At 34.9% G+C, this 23,435-nt stretch overlaps 2 protein-coding genes across 2 annotated transcripts in view; both read right to left on the reverse strand.

Moving 5' to 3' along the window:
- Nucleotides 1-3,327: 3,327 nt before the first annotated feature.
- Nucleotides 3,328-6,107, reverse strand: LOC136823014 (stimulated by retinoic acid gene 6 protein-like). The gene has a single exon (XM_067079319.1). It carries the CDS (start codon nucleotides 6,019-6,021, stop codon nucleotides 4,267-4,269), a length of 1,755 nt encoding a protein of 584 aa, XP_066935420.1. The 5' UTR covers nucleotides 6,022-6,107; the 3' UTR covers nucleotides 3,328-4,266.
- A 3,883-nt stretch (nucleotides 6,108-9,990) lies between these two features.
- The window catches only part of LOC136823010 (laminin subunit beta-1-like), a 30,737-nt gene continuing 17,292 nt past the window's right edge, over nucleotides 9,991-23,435 (reverse strand). The window contains exons 17-31 of the mRNA XM_067079315.1: nucleotides 22,858-23,124; nucleotides 21,705-21,914; nucleotides 21,161-21,301; nucleotides 20,498-20,697; nucleotides 19,155-19,257; nucleotides 18,255-18,374; nucleotides 17,613-17,854; nucleotides 16,688-17,032; nucleotides 15,557-15,818; nucleotides 14,683-14,831; nucleotides 13,953-14,182; nucleotides 13,237-13,378; nucleotides 12,464-12,640; nucleotides 11,739-11,895; nucleotides 9,991-11,135 (exon numbers count right to left, since the gene is read on the reverse strand). Of these exons, the coding sequence (XP_066935416.1) occupies nucleotides 10,882-11,135; nucleotides 11,739-11,895; nucleotides 12,464-12,640; nucleotides 13,237-13,378; nucleotides 13,953-14,182; nucleotides 14,683-14,831; nucleotides 15,557-15,818; nucleotides 16,688-17,032; nucleotides 17,613-17,854; nucleotides 18,255-18,374; nucleotides 19,155-19,257; nucleotides 20,498-20,697; nucleotides 21,161-21,301; nucleotides 21,705-21,914; nucleotides 22,858-23,124 (2,999 nt within the window). The 3' untranslated portion in view covers nucleotides 9,991-10,881. The remainder of the gene's footprint in view (nucleotides 11,136-11,738; nucleotides 11,896-12,463; nucleotides 12,641-13,236; nucleotides 13,379-13,952; nucleotides 14,183-14,682; nucleotides 14,832-15,556; nucleotides 15,819-16,687; nucleotides 17,033-17,612; nucleotides 17,855-18,254; nucleotides 18,375-19,154; nucleotides 19,258-20,497; nucleotides 20,698-21,160; nucleotides 21,302-21,704; nucleotides 21,915-22,857; nucleotides 23,125-23,435) is intronic.

Genomic DNA, 23,435 nt, shown 5'->3' on the forward strand with positions numbered 1-23,435 from the left:
AAAATATGTTTTTATTGCAAAAACGAATAAAAAGCAGCAATAAAAAGTATCAGAAAATTCAACATAAACAAAAACTTGAGCAAACGGCTTTAAAGCTTCAAAAGATATAGAAAAAGAGTCCCCTTGATGAAAATCATGTGTTTGATTTGCCGAGTTAAAAAATAAATGACAGAAATTGAAGCTTGCAACAGATTTATACTGGAAATACTTTGGTACAACACTGACTTTTATCACATCTGACTATCGCTTGAGCCGCCATCTTGAAACGGAAGATCTGTTAAAACAACGTACGCTAAAAGTACACAAAAAGTTAACCCGATCGGAAGAAAGTTGAGAAATCAAAGTGAGCACATTATGATCTGTAAAAACAACGTACGCTAAAAGTACCCAAAAAGTTAACCCGATCGGAAGAAAGTTTAGAAATCAAAGTGAGATCGGAAAATCGGATTTTTTTTTTGCCGTCTTATGGTGGAAGAAGAAGTAGAAGAAAATTTTACCTATTTGAATGCTCAGCTTAGGCTGACCAATTAAAGAGCTTCATCCGGAAGCTAGATCAAAGAAAATAGACTTCGAATCTTTCACATTCGAATGCTTTATGTGTTTTTTTTTTTATCTGATCTGTTGCATCTTCTTATCATTTATATTGATGGAAAACCCTATGTTGTTATGATTCGAATATTTTCTCTTTCATTCGGATTCGAAAAGTAAATATTATGTCTGGGGAAATCCCTCTGATTGGAATGTTTACAAGAAACTCTATTGTAAAGAGGTTTTCTCGGTTTAAGCCTCTGCAAAGGAGAGTTTTAGAAAATATAAAATCGTTCTGTAAATTACACAATACTTATGCATTTTGTACCTGCCGTCACTTCAAATCACAAAAGAAAAAACCGTTATTTTTTCAAAACAATCCAAAAGCTCGCGCCACTCCTTGAAACAATAGAGCTGTTTGACGTCATACTTTTGTTTATCAAATCATAACAATAAGATATTAGCCAATCAAATTCTGCGATTAATTCTTGCATCTTGTATAATTCCCGGCTACTACTGTCTATACTTTGATATTTTTTTGAAACCACATAGACAGAGAAGTCGGGTCTCCCAGCTATTTTCCTCCAGGGACGAAATTTTGCGAACGAAGTTTTCCAGCGCGTCTGTGACACAGGGGTGTTATGTTAGTTCTTTCGTTAAGGGGGGTTTACAAAAAATTGCAATTTTCGAATGTTTTTAATGTTATTGTTTTAACTAGAAAGATTCGAAAGTTCGATTTAGAGCCAAAAGAATTCGAAACCGGAAGTAAAGCGAGTCAAAACAAAAACTGAAAATTAAAAATACTTAAGGTGGACAAACTTTTCCGAGCAAAAACGATGAATGAACTTTTCAAAGAAAATAATGGATTAAAGAATTATTTTTAACCTATAAATCACTTTCATTTGTGTTCATTTTCCAACGATTCATGACAAAATTTGTATAACTTTCATCAAATTCGTAGAAACATCGTAAGTGTTTGAGTAAATCTGTGACCCTATAAATTTAAATATTTAGCTTGCAACTTGCGAATCGAGTGACTTGCCTGGATCGCTTCGCAATTCTTATACATATACTAGTTTACTAGAGGAAGCATGTTTTTGGGCCGCGGGGGGCTTAAAATCTCAAGATTGACAAGTGTTATGACCCTTGAAATTTTGACCAGTGGATACGGATAATTGAAGATGATTTTACAAAATTTTGGTTCGGTCACCTGTCTAGTTAGTATTTTAAAGACCAAAATGTAAACTTGACCAAAATCTTGTATTGACTGATTGACACGTTCGATTTAACTAAAATTTGTTCCTGGAGGCTGATTTGTCAAATAAAAGAGACTAGTATATGAAAAAATTCGTTCCCATGAGTATTTGGTACTTTGCAGACCGGTCTTTAAGATACACGTTGACCACCTGCCGGAACTCGGGGGAACTGGTCAGGAACTCAGCATTTTATGGTTGGAGACCAAGGCGCACGGCTCGAGCACTTTGGTCGCTGAACGCTTTTCTCATTCCATTGATCCAAAATAAAGGGGAGATGTGCTGCACATTTTTTCTTTTCTCTTTTGTTGAAATTCTTTTGCACACGGTACAAGAAGATTAAATGTCTCTTCTGATTGGCTATTTAAAAAAGAACAATAGGGAAGCCGCACAGCCTACCGAAAAAAGTTGAAAAGATTCAACTCTTGTTGCGCTCAGAGCGACAGCCTTTGAAGGCTTGATTTATGTAATTTATGCAATAATTAAGCTGCGCACCTTGTTCGCAGACCATAAAATGCTTAATGGAACTTTTCACTATTGATAGATATTGACCATCTTAGACAGTGTGCAAAATTTCAATTTAATCACGTGAGTGGTTGGTATTTTACAGACCGGTCCGTTTTTTACCTAAAATGCTCACTTTCAGCATAACCACTCGTCCGGTTTTGCTGAAATTTTGGATGATGCTTGAAGGGTCAAACAGTGCTGTTGAGATACAATTTTTTTTTTCATGAGGAACCTTAACTTGGTTCCGACTTAAAAAAGTTTCTGTCTTCAAATAACCCCCTCCCTTCTTATTCCATCCCCCCGTTTTGTTATTCGATTTTCCCCCCTGCTTTCGGACCCCCCCCCCCGTCTATTCGGAAGACAAGAGTAGTCAATATTGATACTTTCAAGTTATCATGAATAGCCTTGGCATGCCTGAAAATATGAAAATTTTCTAAGATGGCTCCACCGCTTAGAACCGCCGATTGAGCACCCCAAAGAACCATTGTTCAATTTATTCTCATTAATTATAACTAATAAATTATCAGCCAACTGAAATTTCCTTATTTGCAGCACTGGGATTTGAAAAAAACTGAACCTAAAGAATTTTCAGAGCAATTTGTAAATTGCCAATTATCATTCAGCAATGTTAAATGCTTTAACAAAAATGCCAAATATTTTGCTTTGAGGTATGTGTATATGATATTCTTTCCGCCCTTATACTAAGTATCACGTGACAAAGAAGCGCCAGAGGAATAAAAATAGATTCATTTTTATCATATAGTTTTTATCATTTTTTATATAAGAGCAAACTATATAAGCACATTAGAACATAAGGCTTCAATGGCCAAAATATTAAGAAAACATTTACGGCTTTTTTACAAACTCTCAACACCAATTCTTTTCGGGAAACACATAGTCTAGCAAGCTAGACGACTAATTCAGACATAATAGAAATAAAGCAAAAAGTAATGGAGGGAGCAATTTTAGTCGTCTAGAAACCTTTGTGCACTAACTCCAAACAAAAGAAAAGTGTCAATAATACAATTATAATTTTTACCCACTCAAAAAAATTCTTGAAAAAAAAATGTGTGTGGATTTGTGTGTTAAAAGTTTTTTCATTTTGAGTTGATTTTGTTGTGAGAGTTTGTTATTGCTTGATAAATTGTTTTCTCGCTGCGCAAGTTTCTGCGTAGCTAGCCGGGGTATTTAAAAGGCTGGAACACTGGATTCTTCCAGTCGTTTATACAAACTAAATCCCGTATTATTAGTAGTATTAGTATTATTAGTATTACACGCATTATAAACGACTCCAGTCTAGGAAACACAAAAATACTCACAAAATGATGAAAATAAGAACAATAAACAGTTTATAAACATTATTAGGGCTTAAAACTCAGAAATCTCAGAACATCCAAAGGCTTCACAAAAGTTCTGGATGTTCTTATAAAAGACGTGTAGATCTCATCTCAACTATGAGACTGTTCATCTAACGTTTCCAGACCTTCTAAAAAGAACGACAAATAACTATTAAAATACGACAAAAAGAACGGCAAACCCTAACCCTAATCCTAACCCTAACTATCAAATAGCGATATATTTCGCCGTCCCAAACCCCGACTTCCACACCTACATATTCATTCCTTTTTGTACTTTACGCTATTTAAAACAACTAGCGGTTTAAAGAACGATAAATTACGCATCTCTATTTGGGTGGGACAAGCTGGAGTTTTTACAAGCTCTTATTTGATTTGGTTGGTTGTTAAGATGTAATAAAAGAATCTTATTACTTTTTCTAAAGAACGCGTCATCTCTATCACTTTAAATGACCAACTAGTGAAGTATCTTGTAAAAACTCCAGCTCATCCCATTTGGGTGAGCTGGAAACATTAGAAAAACTAACTCCAACTAATTCCATTTTGTGGAATTTTCCATTTTCTCTTGTTGTCAATAAACACAGAAAGTAATCACAGTTCATGTTGATTTTCGAATGTTACTTTCAAGCATTAATGCTTCCAATTTTCGAGGATATATTACTTTTATCTTGACAACTGCCTTGACACCGATCATTGATCAATTCTGGGTTGCGTAGCAACGTGTATGCAACGTACCAACGGTTTCGGGCTATTTTACCGCTCTTTACCGACGCAGCTATTGGTTGAAACGAACAGTCGGATCCACGAGTCAAAGGGCTTCCCCACACATTTCTGGTGAGCTTTTGAGACGTGAGCTGTGATATATTTCGAATGTGAGGTTCCATGAGGAATTGACAGAAGCAACGCATAATTGGGTTCTTGAAGACGTTCTCCACACGTAAAAAGGAGCTGTACGAATTCGATATATCCATACTCTTGAAAAACATTATTGGGTTACGATCAATGCGACCATAAAATAACAGCAAACTGAAAATGATGAAGAAGAGACGTTTGACCAGGGACATCAGACCCGTGAACACATTCACGAAGAATAAAAAGAAGGAAAGGACATAAAATAAACGTGGATGCTTCAGATTAATTTGCATCTTTGATAATTGCAAATCGGAGAAATAATATCGGATGCTTAAGCGTTGGATGATTTTAAAAACGATACCAGTGCCAATGAGAGATAATATGTAGCGAAGAAATATCAAGACTAGTGTTCCTGTTGCTATAGCTGCTAGGATATAAATAATCCCAACAACGATGCCAACTATCACCAAACAACATAGAAAACCAATGAGCATTGCACTGATTAGGTAAGCTGGAAACACCAATCGATGGTACAAAGCGATATTATGGCAACCATCATCTTTCTGGTAAAGGTTGTGTTTTCCCGTGTATATTGCCAGAGTATCATTTTGGTAACAGTACAAGAAATGAACCACCATGGCTAGGTACAAGACAATACTGATTACCAACCCTAAATACCAGGCTATTTCGATGTGTTTGTTAGAATTACTTTTAAATAACTGTAAAATTAGGGACTGTATTATAAACAAAGTGAAATACAGCAAGACGAAAATCACAGCCATACATTGAAGAATTTCACCAGGAAATTTAAACCACGGTTTGAAAACATATTTCAATTTTTGAAAATGAGTTAGCTGCGACTGTTCGTTTGTCTGTTGCAAAAGATTTTGCAAATACAGAATTTGATGTTTATCAACGACGCTTTTTTCGTTTGTTGGGAGTTCGTGACAACCTGTTTTGAAGCACGTATATAAGCGATATCCGAAACCAAACAAGATGGCAGTGAGAAAGATGAAACTTGGTACCACAGCTATTGCAATATTCTGTTGTAATGCAGTTTTCGATGCACAGGCATCGTTAAAATCTAACTGTAGTCCAAGAAAGATAATCTCCCATACAGTGTATCCGATTCCAACAGCCGATGAAACAAGTATATGCGGAGATGAAATCAACGCAAAAAGCGGGAAAGATACAAACCCAATCAAAGTTGCTATCAGGATCCTTGAGAGAAATGAACAAAGATAATATTCTGGTTGACCTGACAAGCTTGAACAAAGTGTAAGTCCAACAGTTGTACCAGTATCTCCGATAATGTCTGCAATCTGAAGCGACAGATGACCAAACACTAATGACGTCATCAATCGATTTCGGTCATTGTCTTGCAGGAACAGGAATGGTGCTTGTGCTGTCAATTTACCTTTTTTAAGTCGAGAGTAAATCTGCATGAAAATTATGATCAACGTTGGTATAAAAAAGTTGAATACCAATACAGTGGTATTAGAGGTCGCAGTTGACTGGCAAGACATTTTTTTGATTTCTTGAATCAGCACACCACTTTTTTTCTCTATTTCATTTGCGATATACCATATACAGCTTCATACACACAAACTACTATTGATATTTTAACACACGAAAGATACCATCAGATTTTCAAAAGGACAGGATCAGACTCGATAAAACAAATTTTTTGACAAAGTTTCTTCTTGTAGATAATATTCTAATAGAGACAAAACATCAAGAGTCAAATTAGATTGCTATATTCGTAACCTAAATCATTTTTGTAATTCTTTTATTGTGACCGCAATCAAAACCAATTTGCCGTACTAATGATATGTTTCTAGGAAACTTTTATAACGCACGTTTTTTTCGTTCTCTTTTATCCTCATGTAATATGTAATATCATGAACATATAAACGACTGGACATCTATCTTTTATTGTCTCTTTGAAGCGAGCTTCGTTGCCGCCTGTATTTCAAAATTGCTATGAAAAATCCGACAATATTCCGTCGTAATTTTATTTATTTGAATTGTTTAGGTAAAATGATTGATAGAGCTTGAACATTACTCCTAAGGCACAAAAAAATTATTTTCAAATTTTTTCACGAGTTTGCAATATATTTTATCAACATTTTCAACTTTAGTCGGAGTTTTGACAAGGTGACGATGATTTTGCCTCTGTTATTTTTGTTATGATATAGATAAAAGACTTGAGAAAAGTAGAACAACAGAGACTTTTGTCGACATTTTGACGTTGTTAGCAAGGTATTCCCAAGAGGTATACCATCAGAATTTATTGTTTCATTTGATGATTTTAACGAGGCGGCAACGAAGCTAGCAGTGTTATCTTCAAAAATACAAAGGAGATGGATGTCCAGTCGTTTATATGTTCATGGTAATATCTATGATAAAGAAAAATCTTTTGAATTTAATGTATATTTTAAAATATAACAAATATATGTTAAACTAACTTAAGAGACTAAAAATAGTTCTTCGGGGAGAGACAACACTCCGCCGAGGTTCCGTCCCGGGGCTGCCGGTGATAAGGGTAGACATATTTTTTTTTAATATAAAAACAAACATATAAGAACATAAGGCTTTGATGGCCAAAATGTTAAGAACAATTTAAGAACATTTTAAAGGCTCTACAGACCCTAAAACACCTGATTTATTGGGAAAATGGGCAAAAATACTCACAAAATGGTGAAAATAAGAACATGTTAAGAACATTTTTAGGCTTATAACTCAAAGAGCTAAAGAATGTCCAAGGGATTCAAAAATTTTGGATGCTCTTATGAAAAAAAGAAGTGTAGTGAATCACCGGTCACCAAACATCCTTGATCCAAGATCTTGTTTTAGTATTTTTGTGTGCCAGAAGGGAACAATAGGAAATACTAGAGTTTATTGATTTGCAAAGTCCTAAACAGGACAGATCAAAATTTCTAGCTGAAACCTTTGCTCAGAAAACATCGAAAAAAATGTCACATCGCTGGCCGTAGTTGAAAACATGTCATTTACAATCATCCCCAAAACATCCCTTTGCCTTATAATTATTCTAAGATCTTTTTTTGGTAATACCTGTGTCATTGACTTCCAAGCCCGGAGGGCTAGATTCAAGACTCCTGGACGGCAAATGAAGCCACTTTTTTCCCATCCAGAAAGTTCGCGCGTGGTTTTTACACAAACGCCGGATTGAAAGGAAAATTTATCGCTAGATTTAAAAAAATGCAGTCTTCAAAAACAATGAAAGCGCTAGATAAAATTCGTCGTCATGATTGCGGTGCAAATAGGCGCGTTCTAGAGGGGAAATAAGTGGCTTCACTTGTCCTTGCCTGGGAAAGGTAAGATATTCTACTCTAACCCTTCGGACTTTAAACTACACCCCTGTCTCACAGCCCCGGTGGAACTTTTTTCCGCAGTGCGGATAAAATCCCTATTGAAATACTAATGGGAATAGTTTGGGAGTGCATTATTTAAACATGGAATTTCGAGTGGGGATGAAATTAAAGTCAATTTCCCAGTGGGGTGAAATTCAAGGATATTTTCCGACCGGAGACGAAATTTTTGCTTAATTCTTCAGTGGGGCTGAGGTCCCAGCGGGTCTGTGACACAGGGGTGTTGAATTCAATGGTCTGTGTCCCTCGATAGAACATCTGTCTTAACTTTTTGAGATTTAAACCTAAATAAAAATGTTCTTAGTATGTTGTCATTTTCATCATTTTGTGACCATTTTTACCCATTTTCCTATAAGAGAACGGTTCTTAAATTGTTCTTAATATTTCGACCATCGAAGCCTTATGTTCTTGTATAGTTTGTAAGCTGTAAAAAAAGTGTAGACACTTATAACGATATAATGATGCAAAAATAATTGTCCACCGTGCACAGGGAGCAGCAAATTTACATTTCCGGGTAGACTTTATTTTAATATTTTGATTGTAATCTCTCTTACTATCAAAGTCGTTCAATCAATTTACTGAGAGGCGGACTCATAGTTAATAAGATTAACTGAGATTAATCTGATAAAAAATCTTAAATCTCCAAAAAAATCTCAAAGAAAATGCGGGGTATTGAGACATAATCTCGTCGTCACTTTCTTCTCCTGTGTTTAATATTAAAGTAAAATCAAATAACAATTTATTTCTCGTCAACGCTTCAACTTTGTTTACTCGCTCGCTCATTATTTTGTCTCGTTATAAATATTCTCTAGAAAAGCACTTCAGACCAAAATTTTACATACTTCACCCCTTAATAGTACCAAATAAAAAATTAGAGCACAGAATTGAAAAGATTCTAAAAGGCGGACACTAACCCTATTCTCCGATGGTGTCCGCTAATTGGAAATTCCACTGTATTGTCCATGTGGATATGTAGTTTCCTGACTCAAAATATTATGACGCTCTATCGGAAAAAACAAAGATTTTCCTTCAACTAAAAGCAGATATTTCGGTCTCCGCTAACGTTATTACGTAATGTTTCGGCGCTCTTCTATTCTGTATACTGAATAAAATATTAAAAAAGTAAAATGATTTCTTGTCCATTGTCATTGGCCTAAAATTTCGAGCCTTTTGAACTTAAAAGTCTCAACAGACTAGTATTTACTTTATCTCGAAATAGTTCTTTCAATAATCTTGTTTAAATATCAGAAAAAAAAAACATTTATAAAGCGTTGTGTGAAATTTAAAAAAGAAAGACCTATACTTATTGATTTGCATGTAGCAAGTTAGTTTTGGCTTGACGTAAAGCAATTTTAAAAAAATCAAGGCGTAAATTAATGGATTATTCTCAAATTAATTTTTAATATCTCAACGGCTTCTGTTTTTAACACCATGATTGACACTAACAGAGGTCCAAAATATATTTATTTTTCATTTATTAGAAATATTCAGTTAGACCAATTATCAATAGAGGGGAAATAGAAGACTAATCACGTTGGTTCATCCGATCACGCAATCACGCACTTTAAATCCTTAAATCACGAAATCACGAGCTTGAAAAACGCCAAATCACGTATGACGCCATCACGAAAACAAAGTTGATATTTGTTCATTAAAAGTTTGACACGACAACGACACGACGAGCTTTTGTAACTTTCTCTTTATTATTCATAAATAAATCGAAGTGCAAAAGTGATGAACAAACTTCCTTAATATAGTCGGACGTGCGCAACGCACTGAGCCCTAATTCTTCAAATTATTCGAAGTGCGAAAGTGATGAACGAATTTCCTTAATACAATAAAATAACGAAAAAGAGAAACTAATGAATAAAGCTGCTCAAATAGGTTAGGGAAAAAGACTACTTATCATTGTTGTCTCCTCTACTTGACCAAAAAAAAGTGATGGTTAAAAAAAACTAAAATCTTAGTCGATTTTTCATCCAAATTTAAATTTTTTCTGCACTGTAAGGGTGCTGATTTCAGAGACCTAATTCTGGGCACAGCTGTTTTTGAATCACCCTTTTGATTTCAGGAAAATTATAAAACAATAAAAAACTAAAAACGTATTGTTGGTTTCTTTGTTTTTATAGTAACATAAATAATAGGTTTTAAAGTTTAAGAAATTAAAACAAGCAAAAAATTTATAATTTTGGTCCAAAAAAAATAAAATAAATTTTCTTAAAACGCAAAAATAAATGAATTGGTTCAATATATATTTCCAAAAAGAATAACAATGATAATAATAAGTAATAGCTTTTATTGTAAAATTGTTAAAGATTTTCTTAAAAGATCCCAAATCGGTATATCAAATTTTGAGTATATAATAGACAATAGTAGACAGCAACAACTTCTCTTTTCTCTATTCCCTGTGGCGGAGGGGGAGGGTGGTTACCAAATAATAACAAATTCTTATTCAAATGTTGTCCAACACGTTTCTAACTCAAAAGGGGTCAAAATTATTTATTTTCAGAGCAAGTTACAAAAGTTCAAAGCCTTCAATGAGACCAATACAGACCATTGATATTTGCCTCTTCATGAAAATTATCAACTTTTTTAATAAAAGATACGGTGGTATAATGTAAAAGGGGGAAAATCTTTAAAAAATTATTTGATTAATTTGATTAAGTGTGATATCTAAAAAAAAAATCTTCGAAAAAAAAGTTTTGTCATAAGTTTCTTAAAAAACTTTTTTGTAATTTTTCGCATTTCCTCTAACAGAAAAAATTAATTTCCTAAGCATAAATATTACTAACAGCTCACTTCTACCATCTTTTTGTCTCGCTCAATCATACCATAACTTCGTCCGTTGTTCTTTTATAGAGGTTATTAAGCGAGGTAAGTCAGTTTTCGCTAACTTCTAATAACGCATTAGCATATCTTTAAACAGTATTTTTGCGTCAAAATAGCAATAATTTTGTAAAAACAGGTATCTAGCCTGACTTCCAACAAGTCTTTTTATGATTCACTAGCCTGCTTTCGATTTTTTACCATAGCATCATGGGTATCCAATGCGTTCTTTTGTTTAGTTTCCAAGCTATTTAATTGTGTTTGACAAATCTTACCCAGGATAAAAGGATTGCAGTTAGCATGACATTTTGATAGTTCAACTAATTTTTCTTTTGATGAACCGACCAGGATCTCAAGACGTTTCAATTCGTCCATTAAATCTTTGACTCTTTCTTCATTACGATTGTATTTCTTCTTTAGTTCTGAGAGAGAAACAATATGATAAAAATTAAACAAACGTTAGTTGTTATATCCAAGGGGTATATTAGGTTTGCGAGATGACGGGTATGGCCAAGCCAAAGTTCGAAAATTGACCCTTAGAGTGACTTAATTTCGAGAAATCTTTATTTGACGTTTTTGGCACCCTTAGACTAATTCTCCAAAATTTTCAAATTTTAGTCCAAATTTTAAGAATTTATGACCCTTTGAGGAAGTCGGTTATTTGCCCATTTTCCTAAAAAATCGGTTGTTTTAGAGCCTGTAAAGCTTTAGAATGTTTTTAACTTGTTCTTAACATTATGATGATCATCTAAGCCTTATGTTCTTATAAATTTTGGGTGTTCATGTAAAAAAAAGTGTATTACGGACACTTTGTGTAAAAAAGGAGCGCTTTTACCTTGCTCTTCGAAATATGAGCACTGCTCTTGTTTTGAATATTGAAATTCTCCGGATAAATCGCATGCGAGTAAACCTATTAATAAGCAATTCCCGGTGGTGGTTACTAGTGGCCGCCTATATCAGTGCCTTTAGACCAAGAGAGTGACGCCTAAAAGCCTGGAGCTGTCTATTGTGAAGACTACTATTACCTTTGATCAACTCCAACTTGACCAATGCTTTTTGGAACAATGCAATGGCTCCATCACTCAACTTCTGTAAACGTTCACGAATATTTCCAATTTCTTCTTGCTTTTCACGTAACTTCTTTTGCACTGTTCCGTACTTCGTTTCCAATTTGTTGGAAGTCTGGAAACGAGAAAAAACAAAAGTAACTCACAAACGACTAACAATTTAAAGATATTCTTTTCATAGGCGTAGCGAGATACCCTACAAAGTTTATGGATGAGAGCGGTTTTTACGACACTGTAATTATTGTCTTTGTTTTATTAAAAGATAATGAATATGTCATAAACGTCTACACTTCCTCATAAATTTTGCAGGGTATCTCGCTATGCTTACGCTTCACGCCTCACTGGTACTTTCGCGGTCTATAATGCCAAAACGAAAAGGTTTCCGGAGATTTTTTTGTCTGTACACAGACCCAGTATCTACGGCTAATTTCAAAATTCATTGTCGTAAAGGGTTTGTTGTAATTGTCTTTTCTCATTTGAATTTTTTCAAACTGACCGCTGCGATGGAGTGTTGGTGAGAGAGAGGGGTGATGAGAGAAGTGTTTCTATTTATAAATCATACTTCATCGCAGAGGTCTCAGGGAATTCTACCTTTGAAAGGAGAGTACAAAATGATTACAATAGGCAAAGGCTAGATAACATTTCCTTCTCTTTTTGAAGGCAAACCTGGAACCAGATCTTACCTCGTTCACTTGTTTAGCAAGATCTTCTGCTTTTTCTGCCTCGCGTTCGGCTTCAGGTAATTTTCTTTTGTTTTCATCGAACAATGATTTCACTTCGTCTCGTTTGCTTTCCAAATTGTCAACTGAACCACTTGCTTCGGTCAAGTCTTTGTCAACAATAGCTTGCTTTTCTTTAATCTAAATGTTAGAGACGAGATGAAGTTTTTACAAGCTCTTCTTTAATTTGGCTGGTCGTCAACCAGTAATAAAACAATTTTGTTACTCTCTATAAAGAAGCGTCATTTTTATCAAATTACCAATTATTATTATTAAAATTACCAAGTATCTTATAAAAACTCCATCTAATCTGAAATGTTATGGAATTTCGAAAGTTTTGTTTACGCTCGAACAAAAGTTCCATCTGGAAAATTCGATATTCATCTTTAGCGAGATTTTATATTTTAATAGATTCAAAAAATCGAGAGTGAAGTTAAATTTAAATTTAACTTTAATCTTTCTTGATTGCAAACGTTCGGAGAAGTTTCTTATTGTTCAGTTTGTCATTATCTGCAATACACCTTTTCGTCAGACGCTTGTCACTTAATTACTTAATTATCCCCCTAAACTCGATCCAATCCTTTTTTGATACCTTTCTATAGTGCAAAAAATTTTTGAAAAAAAGAACTGGGACAGTTTTAGGCTGGTAAAACGGACAAAAAATGCCCGCGCGGCAATTGGCGGTTACGGTCGAAAAGGTGTATTTTTTACAGAAAATCTACTTTTCTCATTCTAACCTGTTCGATCAGCTTGAGTAATTCATCGATGTTCAATCGAGCAACTCCGATTACTTGTGCTGTCGAGTTTCGTAGCTCAGCTGCTTTTGATAACATGCCAAGAATCCTCTCTGTTTTGTTCATGATTGCCAAAGCATAATCTCTGAAGAAAAAGAAGAAGATAAAATCATTGACTTTAAAGACCGAATGGCTAGAAAAAATCTTTTTTGTAAAGCCTTTGCGCGGGTTACGCTTTTTAATACACTCTTTTGTTATATAAACATAACGTTTATAAGAATACTTGAGCTCGAATTCGGTAAAAAATAGGTATAATGCTAAGCATACCTTCAAGCTCCAAGCTGAAATGCAAAAAAAATTCATGCTGCTTTTTTAAAACGCTGACCATTTTAGGATTACTTTTGAAGCTGTTTGAGATTTCTTGGACCAAATATTTTCGCCTGCCGCGCCAAATTACAAAGATAACTTTCATTCTTTAAGCCGAATCAATGTGCCGACTTAAAAGTTCGAAATTTTCATGAACTCAAAGATAATTAACAAATCGAAGACTAAGCATATAAATAAGCATAAATTTAGGCTGAAAATGAGATTTTGCTAAGCATATCGAGCCTCGACCGGATTTTCCCGTATGCTTATAAAAAACAGTGTAGGGGAGAAAGTGGCTTCATTTCAATTCAATAAAATTGAGCAATGAAAATCAAAATGAAACTCCATCTTACCTGGCTTTCAAAGCTTCTTCCTTCAAGTTCAAAGCGATAGTATGATTTTCTTTGCTTTTCTCCAGGATCTCATCAACACCTCTCAATTCACTGGCTGTTTGATTGATTTGTTTGGCAAGATTTCGTGCTTCTTCAGGTGTTAATGAAATGTTCTTCGTTAATGTCTCCAAAGCTAATGCTTTTGATTCGTTTGGGAATCGGAATTTTTCACCCAAAAATTCACGAATGTCCTTTAAAAAAAGCGGTGAATATTCATTAATGCATAGGTTCGGGATTTAACTCATTTTTCAAATCAATGAGCTGCCACCTGTTAACAGATTTGTGCTTCATTAATTGCTATCCTTAAAGCTTCAGTTTTTAATTGATAATACTATTGAAGCAACGTATTTGTTACTTATTAGCGAGGTTAAGCACGGGTCTATTTTGACGTATGTACATAACTTGCCAAAGCAAACCATGCAAGTGAAATCTTATGTACAGACATTCGATGTCGCATTGAACGGTCTAAATAAACACTTGCTTAACATCGCTATCATTTTTGGAAGAATTCACGACCCAGTGTTTGATCTAAAATAACAACACTACGTACGAGGATGCGCCGTTTAGACCTACATAAATTTGAATGGATGAAGCGCTGTTTCTTTAAAAAAGGACATACAGCCACATGCCAACGAAAGACCTGATGCAAACAATACTCTACTTATAGTCAAGGAAAATTCAAGTTTCTTACTTTAATTAAAGTAGTAATATTTTGAGCAGCCTCTTCACCAATCTTTTTGGCTTCCATTGATGATTTTTCTGCTGAGTCAGCTGCTGTTTTCGATGCGTTTACAGCTTTCTCAGCTTCACGAACGTCGAATAATAAAATCTCGGCATCAGCTAAATAAAGATGACGATATGTTTATAACAAAGTTGCGAACAACTTAGATTTCATGGGTGCTTAAAGATTAAATTGTCCCGGGAATTCGATATCTAGCTATCATTTGAGTAAAATCACAGATATTATATTCCTTTATACACTAGATAGACTGATTTCACTCGGATTTCCCGTGAAAGTGTGCTTACTTGGGGTCCAGTTTTATGGTTGACTCAGGTCTGCCATGTTGTTTTCTATGTTTTAAACTAGATGTTCAAACGTTCGAATTTCACAACATTCAAATCCCGCTGCTGAAAACCAAAATAGAATACAAGATGCGAACTACCTTAAGGAAAACAATTTTGGCGGAAAGAAAATTTGGCGGATTTGGTGGTCGAAATACGCCAAATTAAGTTCCGACAAAATTTCTTCTCTTAAGGTAGTCAGCTATCAAACTAAGAACTCTTCTTTTCATACAATTAGGGAATCCCGATCCAGTTTCAGTAATTAGAGATTAGTTAAGTAAATCAGTTATGTTATGCTATAGACAAAGACAAATCACTATCTAAGAAATAAGCCCAATACCGAAGAAAATTCGCAAACGGGTTTTTTGCCTAAAAGAATTAACAGTCGGTAGAGTTTGCCAGTCTTATATACCACCATAACGCCATACCACCATATTTTCCCGCCTTTACTATTAGTATCGCTGTAACGGACGATAATATCGTCTATGAAGACAGTCACTTACCTTTCTTTCTCAATAATTTGCTTTTGGCTTCTTCAGCAATCTTCAATGCTTCACCTGCTAAATTCTTCGCTCCCGTACATTTAGATTCCTCACCATCAACATTTGATCCACCACAAGTTTCACATCCGCTCGCTGTGCAGCCACCGCAATCATCAGATGAGCCACCGCAAAGTAATTTGTTGAGTTCAGCTAATTCATTATCTAAGCCATCGATACGTTTAGTGAGATTGTCCACTAGTTCGTTGTTTTCTTTGTCCAAGACCTGCAATCAAAGTCATAATATTTAAGACTCTAGTAAGTAGATCTGCGACCGCGGTCGGGCTCCTCTACCGATAGCTATCTACCCGAAGGTAGTGTAGGGCGCCTTTCTCTCTGGATTGCTCCACTTACCCTTAATCCTTCTCTTAATTGCTGAGCATCAAGCAGAGAGGCATCAAGTACCATTTTAGAAATCTTTGGTATCTAATAATTATTGTTATAGTCTATGGGTCCATAGTTTGCCAACCCCCCCCTTATAAAGGGTGAAGATGTCAGTGGTATGTTTTTTTGTTTTTTTTTTCCCAAATTAGAAGTTTGATTTTTTATGTGCAACGTCTTCAAAGTGTACACCAAGTCCGGATTTCCTTATTATTTACTTATTTACACTGTTGTTGATGTTTCATCAGTAGCTTTACGGTAGGATTTAAAAAATCTGAGGGGGGTATAATAAAATTCTAAAATGGGGAAGAACCTAGGGTGGGGAGGGGGTATTGACCCTTAGGGACTAAATTATCGAGATATGACAAAACCTGTTGTAAAACTTTAATCCCAAATTTAGACTTTCTCCTCACTAGGGCTTATGTGAAAGTTTCATACAATAGTTTGTTTAAACGTTACAGTGGGGAAAATCCTCGAACAATTTTGATATACGAGATATTGATTTATATTCAAATTTATAGCAGTTGTACTAGTAATGCCAAATTCTTATATACGCGAGCAAATTTTTTACCGGACTTGTTTTTCGTAATCTAGGTGGGTTTAATTTTGCGAATGATCCAAAACGATTTTGCGAGTTTTATTTTTGCGAAAATGGCGAAATGTCGCGAAATCGCGAAATTTAATCCGATTAAAGTAACGATAAATATTTCTCACCTCAAATTCAGGTTCGCCAAGGATAATTTCTTTCTTAATCTTCTTTCTTAATTTCTTTGATTCTTTCACTTTCTGTTCAGATTCATCAACGCTTTCTTGTGCTTTACGCGAACGTCTCTGGCTATCACGTGTACTGTTCAGAGCACCTCCAATATTGCTTTCAATCAATTTCGTCACATTATCTTTGAATTCGCTTGCTTTCACTTTTAGATTGTAAAATCGGATGTCGAGATTATCTAGTTCGTCGTTCGCATTTTTATTACGTCCTTCCGTCTGTCGGACCGTCTTGACGTAAATGTCGGCTTCGGCATCCAGTTTCATCAGTTCTTTTGTTAAATCGCTAACCTAAAGGTAATGAAATAGTTACAAAATTTTGAGATTATAAACGTTATGAGAACAATTTCTAGCGAGAAAATAAAATAGTTTAATTTGCTTTTGTATCAAGTAAATTGGAAAAGATTATTTTCTATTTCGAATTTGCACTTAAAATGTCAGAAAAGATCCAATTTGTCAAATTTGTTGTGACTGCTTGGAAGATACTTAACATCTTAACATCTTGGCCGTCGAAGCTTTATGCTCTTATATAGTTTGTTCTTATAAAAAAAGGTGTCACAGACCCGCTGGGACCCCAGCCCTACTGGACAATTTGGCTAAAATTTCGTCCCAGTGGAAAAATACCTTGGAGTTTCAGCCCCACTGGGAAATTGACTTTGATTTCATCCTCATTCGAAATTCAATGATTTAAAATATTGCACTCCAAAACCATCCCACTGGATTTTTTAACCTTGGAAGAATAAAATTTCTATCCCCATTGGGATTTCAATAGGAATTTTTATCGCCACTGAGGAAAAAAGTTTCACCTGGGTTGTGAGGCAGGGCAAAGTTAATCGGTACAAATTTTACAATACAGGAAAAACTTGCTTACCTTTCTTCTAATCTCATCCACATCGTCACCCTTAACTTGTTTCTGAGCCATTCCTTCTTCGATCATTCTCAGGTTATCCTTCAATTTTTGAATCTCCTTACTATACAGCTCGATTTCACTGGCATTGAAAGTGAAATTTCCTTTCAAGTTGATCAAAAAGGTGATGTTTTTCTCGAGGTCGGACACGATGTCATCCCATTGGTCATTACAAGTGTGACAATTCTCACATTTCGGCATCACTCCTGTAAAGACAAAAAAAGTGTTTCAAAACATTTAAACACCCCTGTATCTCAAAGCTGATGAGAGCCCTAAAGTCTCAAAATCATTACAAGTGTGACAATTCTCACATTTTGGCATCACTCCTAAGACAAAAAAAGTGTTTCAAAACATTTAAACACCCCTGGTATCTCAAAGCTGATGAGCGCCCTAAAGGCTTAAAATGAGTGCATTTGTGACAATTCTCACAACCCTATATCGCAGAGCCAATTTGAACCCTGAAACAATTTAGCGAGTTTCCACCAAAAAAAAGTACCAGAACCCAGCCGGCACACAACGTCAAAACAACGTCCATTTGACATTCATAACGTCTAAATAACGTTATTTGAACGTTAAAACAACGTTGTGTGCCAGTTGGGAACTTACCAGCAGTTCTGGGAGCACACATATCACATTTTTCACCAATGACATTATCTTTGCACGTACAAACACCTGACTTTCGATCACATTGTGCAGAGACTGAGCCAATAGGGTTGCAGCCACATCCTGGAATTCAGAAACGAGAGGTTTATAATTTGATGTTATGAAATTCTTCTAGGAAAACAATGAGCCTCAAAAGTTAAATGGTAAAGAGACGTGGACGTTACAAAAATGTTGAAACATTTTAACCAGAAATGCACTTTTTGAAAAGTGAAAATTCGAAATATATGACGTCACGCGCATGCGCTGGTAGCTAAATGAGCTCTTGGGAAGGCTTAGATCTCGAAATATATTAGTTTGAAATTTGGACATTCCCGTGCGTCTGGAAAGGGTTGATAAGCCACCTAGAGTACGTCTTATCTTTTTTCGTCTCGAGCGTAAAACTTCTACTCCTACTTATAAGGCCTAAAAGCTCGGAGCTGTCTTGTGTAGACTACATGCCACCTGAAACACTGCTAGTTTCATGCCTTGATTATTCAAAACAAAATAGAATATGCATTTTCTACTTAATCCTAGATTTTTTCAAAATTGTACAAAAGGTCTTTGTTGAAGAACCCTTTTTGCGTTGTGACTTGATTCTTCAAAACATTCTAAGTGACTTTTGTATGGATAGATTTCTTATTGTGCCTTCATTGTTCATAGCATTTTAAGAGATTCAAGTATAGACAAATTTCTAGTTGTTCATTGATTGTTCAAAACATTTGAAGAGATTTTTTTATTTATTAGCAGTTTTCTAGTTGAGTCTTGATTGTTCAAAACATTTTAAAAGATTTTTGTTTGCACAGATTCCTGTTCGTGCCTTGATTGTTCAACTCACTTTAAGAGACTTTAGTAAGGAAAACTTACGTTTACATCCGTTCAATGATTTAGGATCACCCCAAGAGAAGTCTTCACATTCAGAACAATTTCGTCCACCGAATCCAACACGACATCTACATTGTCCATCCATCTGACGTTGGTAAGAAAAATAAAGTCTTAAAATATTGAAAAACTCATAAACTTCTTCGTGGAGCTCGTACAAATGTCTCTTACTTTATGGGGGTGGGAAGGGGAATTTGGCCTGCGAAAAAATTGCTCTTCTCAAATCGTTGTGAAATTTCCTCTCAAAAACAAAAAGGCATTTGGGAATAATGCTCGCCCGATGTTCGATTGATGCTATTGGATAGCTTAACAATTTTGAGCAAAGATAGTTTACCAAGTTAGTTTTTTAGAATTAATGAAAGAAATTTGTCTGAGACAAGCAATTTAGAAAATGAGCATTATGGAGGAGTGTACTTTCCATTCATGTTTCAATAAATAGGATATCCTCCACAGATCACATTTTACAAAATACTCGTCTCAGACGATTTTTCCGTCTCAGTATGAGTCGGTGTTTTTTTTAGAATGTACCTGATGGACTTTTCAGAGATCTTTAAAATCTTATTTTTCTTTGATGTTAGGAATTTTTAGACCTTATTTTCAGAAATGACGTATTTTTCCACGAGGATTCCAATGATATAGGTTTCGGAGTAATTTGGGATGAAATATTCCAGAAAATCAAGATTTTCTGATTTTTACTATAGCAATTTTTTAAAATGGTTTTATCATCTAAACTCTTCGGAAATTTAAATTTAAGGAGTAGAAAAGGATGAAGAATTCCACAATTTTCTATTCGGGTGACATAAAAAGTGGTATTTCATCCTATGTCACTCTTTCGGTGAATATATTGCTATTTTCTGAAAGATACACTCATTACTATTACACTCGTGTAATATTTTTGGAATATCTCATCCTTTTTTACTCATTTCATCATTTTGCTTACATTTTCTAATAATTTATATGGTACACTATTTGAGAGTATAATTTCACGACAGAATCTTTTATAGATAAGGAGTAATTAACTGTGGAATTTTTCATCCATCCGCACATAAGAAAGCTCTCATCCTAGATTACTCCTAATTTTGTCCTTAAACTGTATAGCTGTTCAACTCATCCAATTAGAGCCGGACTAAAAAAATCAGAATATTTCATATTTTCTCTTTTTCTCAAATAAATTAAAATACTCATGTAAAAGTTTTCATTAAGAAAGGTTACCTTAAACAGGAGATACCCAAAAAAGACAATTTGGTACATTCTAAAAAAAACACCGACATAAATGGAACTAATGTCTCGGACTGAAAAAATCACTTTAATTTCTTTTGCAGACTTACCTGGTTACAGGAACCTTCTAATGAACCTTCTTTATCACAATTACATTTCTCACAACCAACACCGCTGGCAAGGTTAAAGTATCCGGGTGCACAACGGTCGCATTCAACACCGGAAACATTCGGTAAGCATGGACATTGACCTGTAGATGCGTCACACGAGCCTTTCGCTTTGTCCGTTCCCAAAACATTGCAAACACATTCTAAATGATTAAAAGATATCATTTTTGAAAAATATTCAGTATAGAATATTGAGCATTTTCTTGGTTGCCGTTTTATAAAACATGACCAGACATGGCTCGACCAGACAGACATACAACGCATGCGAATGAATATAAAAAAATTAAAATGTTCTGTATTCCAACCAGAACGAAACTATATGAACTATATACCTTTGAACTGAGAAGGTCAATTTTAGAAGGTCGACCCCAGATTTTTTCTTGAAATATAAATGATTCTTGATCCTTTGAGGATTTTTGTTGGAAAAATTTAGGAACCCCTCTGAATTTTTTTGAAAGATTTTTGAACTCTTCAAAAACATCTTATTGACCCACTATATTTTTCCGATTTTTGGAGAGACTAGGTTCTTGAAAACTCTTCAGCGAAAGGGATCGGTATTACAGTTTAACAAACTGACTAAAGATTTTAAAGTTATAAAATTCTTACTTTGACATGTTTGATTTTTAGCATTGCCAAAGAATCCATCTTTACAATATTCACAATGGTCTCCTGCAGCATTGTTGATGCAAGCGTTACAAACACCTGTGGCTGGATCACATTTATTGCTTGCAAACGGATCGATGTTTCCTGAAATAGTATGAGAAGAGCTCTCTTGGAAGGTAATTTTCATGTTTATTGTTCTACCATACACAGTTGATGCTCTTTTATACCATTTTCAAAAGGAATTGAATAATCGAATAAGGGAGCATATTGAATAGTAGAACATCGAATTAGAGAATGTCAATTTGTACAATACTACTTTTTATGACTGGGGATTTAAATTCCACTGTTTTCAAGTCACAAAATTCAGTAGGGATGGAAAAATTGGGATAATATTTTACAGTGAGGATAGGTTTATTTGATTATTTTCAGTGGGGACAAAAATTGCAGTAGAATTTTCTTCTTGAGATGAAATTTTGGTCGATTTTTTCAGAGGAAAGGGTTTCCAGTGAGTCTATGAGAAAGGGTGTGTTAATTGATAAACATTTACCGTTGCATTGGCATTTCTTGCACGACCCTCCGGCCGTTAACGGGTTACCATAGTAACCATCTGTGCATCTTTCACACTGATCTCCTGAATAACCTTCCGTACAATTATTACAAATAACAGTACCGTCAGCGGTTTGTGTACAAATGTTACTGAATTGATTTCCACTGCTTCCTCCAGGGCATTGACAACGTTTACAATCATTGACTGTACCTATGAGATGGAGAAGGAAAAAAAATTTCAAAGTTACAAAACTCTTAAGTGATTGCCTTTCCATTATCTCTACTCTATTGTAGAGCATCTTCAGATCTATCATAACTCTCATGAAAAATCCTATCATATATAACATTTGACTTTCAAAGGATAGAAGAACAGGGAAAATAGAGTTATGGGAAAATAGTTCAGAGTAGAAGAAAACGTTTTATAGGCATATACAGGCTCAGTTTTTAGTACCTAAACAATGGCTCTATTGTTTGAGAACAATAGAATGCTAAGCATAATGCGAGCCTGGTAGACACTTTCTCATTAAAAAAACATGTATGGAATGATAAAATGAATGTACAAGCTAGATATTACAGAGACATAAAAGCACTGACGAAATTTGTCAACAAACCGTATGCAGCGGGATACAAAATCAAAACAAATGTCACATGTCAGAATCAAAAATCAAAACAAATATGACTGATTTTGATTGCCTCAATTGTTTTACAAGTTTGTTTTTGACACGTGATTTTAATTGTTCTCTTTAATGACACGTGGTTTGCACAATGTTTACATTTTACTACTTTTATGTCCCTTTAAAATATTAGATTTGAGTTGAATATTTTTCGATTTTGAATCTGGGGGCTTATTGTATAATGAATGGAAAAGTAATCGGTAAATCATCCATTTGGATTTTACAGCCTTTAAATCACTTTTTTGACACACAAAATAGAAAAACAGAAGTTGAGTCTCCATATCTCAAACACGCACGGGGAACACAAATTTGTTGGAGTTAAAAGGAAATTTCGAGTTATGAAGTAAGGTTCGTAAGGCACTGATTGCTGAAGCCTTCAGACATTTTAGTTATAGAGGTATGAATAAGCGAAAGTCTTCTGTACATACAATTTTCCTATCTTTGGAAGATTTTGAAACACAAGTTTAAATATTCACTGACCTTGACTTGCGTCACCATAGAAACCTTCAGCACATTTATCGCAGTTGAATCCATCAGTGTTGTGTTTGCAATCAACACATTCTCCTGTCACTGTATCACATGTTTCCGAGTGTCCACTACATGAACATTTTTCACAGTTAGGGAATCCAAAATGATTAACTGGACATGAATCACATTTTCGTCCCTCAAGGGTTGGTTTACATGGACATTTGCCAGTAGAATCGTGACAGAACAGGCTAGTTGAACCGACGGCACTGCAATCACAGGCTAGATAAATGAAAGTTTTTATTTCAGTATATAATAAAATTTCTTTAAATTTCGTATCATGGCAAAAACAAAATTAGCTGTGTCCTAGGCCTTCACTAGAAATTTACTAATACCCCTGTGTCACAGACCCAGCCCCACTGAAAAGATTGACAAAAATTTCGTCTCCAGTGGGAAAATACCTCAGAATTTCAGCCCCACTTGGAAATTGACTTTTATTTCATCCCCATTCGAAACCCAATGTTTGTTTGTTTTTTAAACTTGGAATAAAGGAATTTCTAATCCCCATTATTGGGATTTCAATATAAATTTTT

The sequence above is a fragment of the Clytia hemisphaerica genome, unplaced genomic scaffold (genome assembly GCF_902728285.1).
Source record: "Clytia hemisphaerica strain Z4C2 unplaced genomic scaffold, Clytia hemisphaerica genome assembly, whole genome shotgun sequence".
NCBI lineage: Eukaryota > Metazoa > Cnidaria > Hydrozoa > Leptothecata > Clytiidae > Clytia > Clytia hemisphaerica.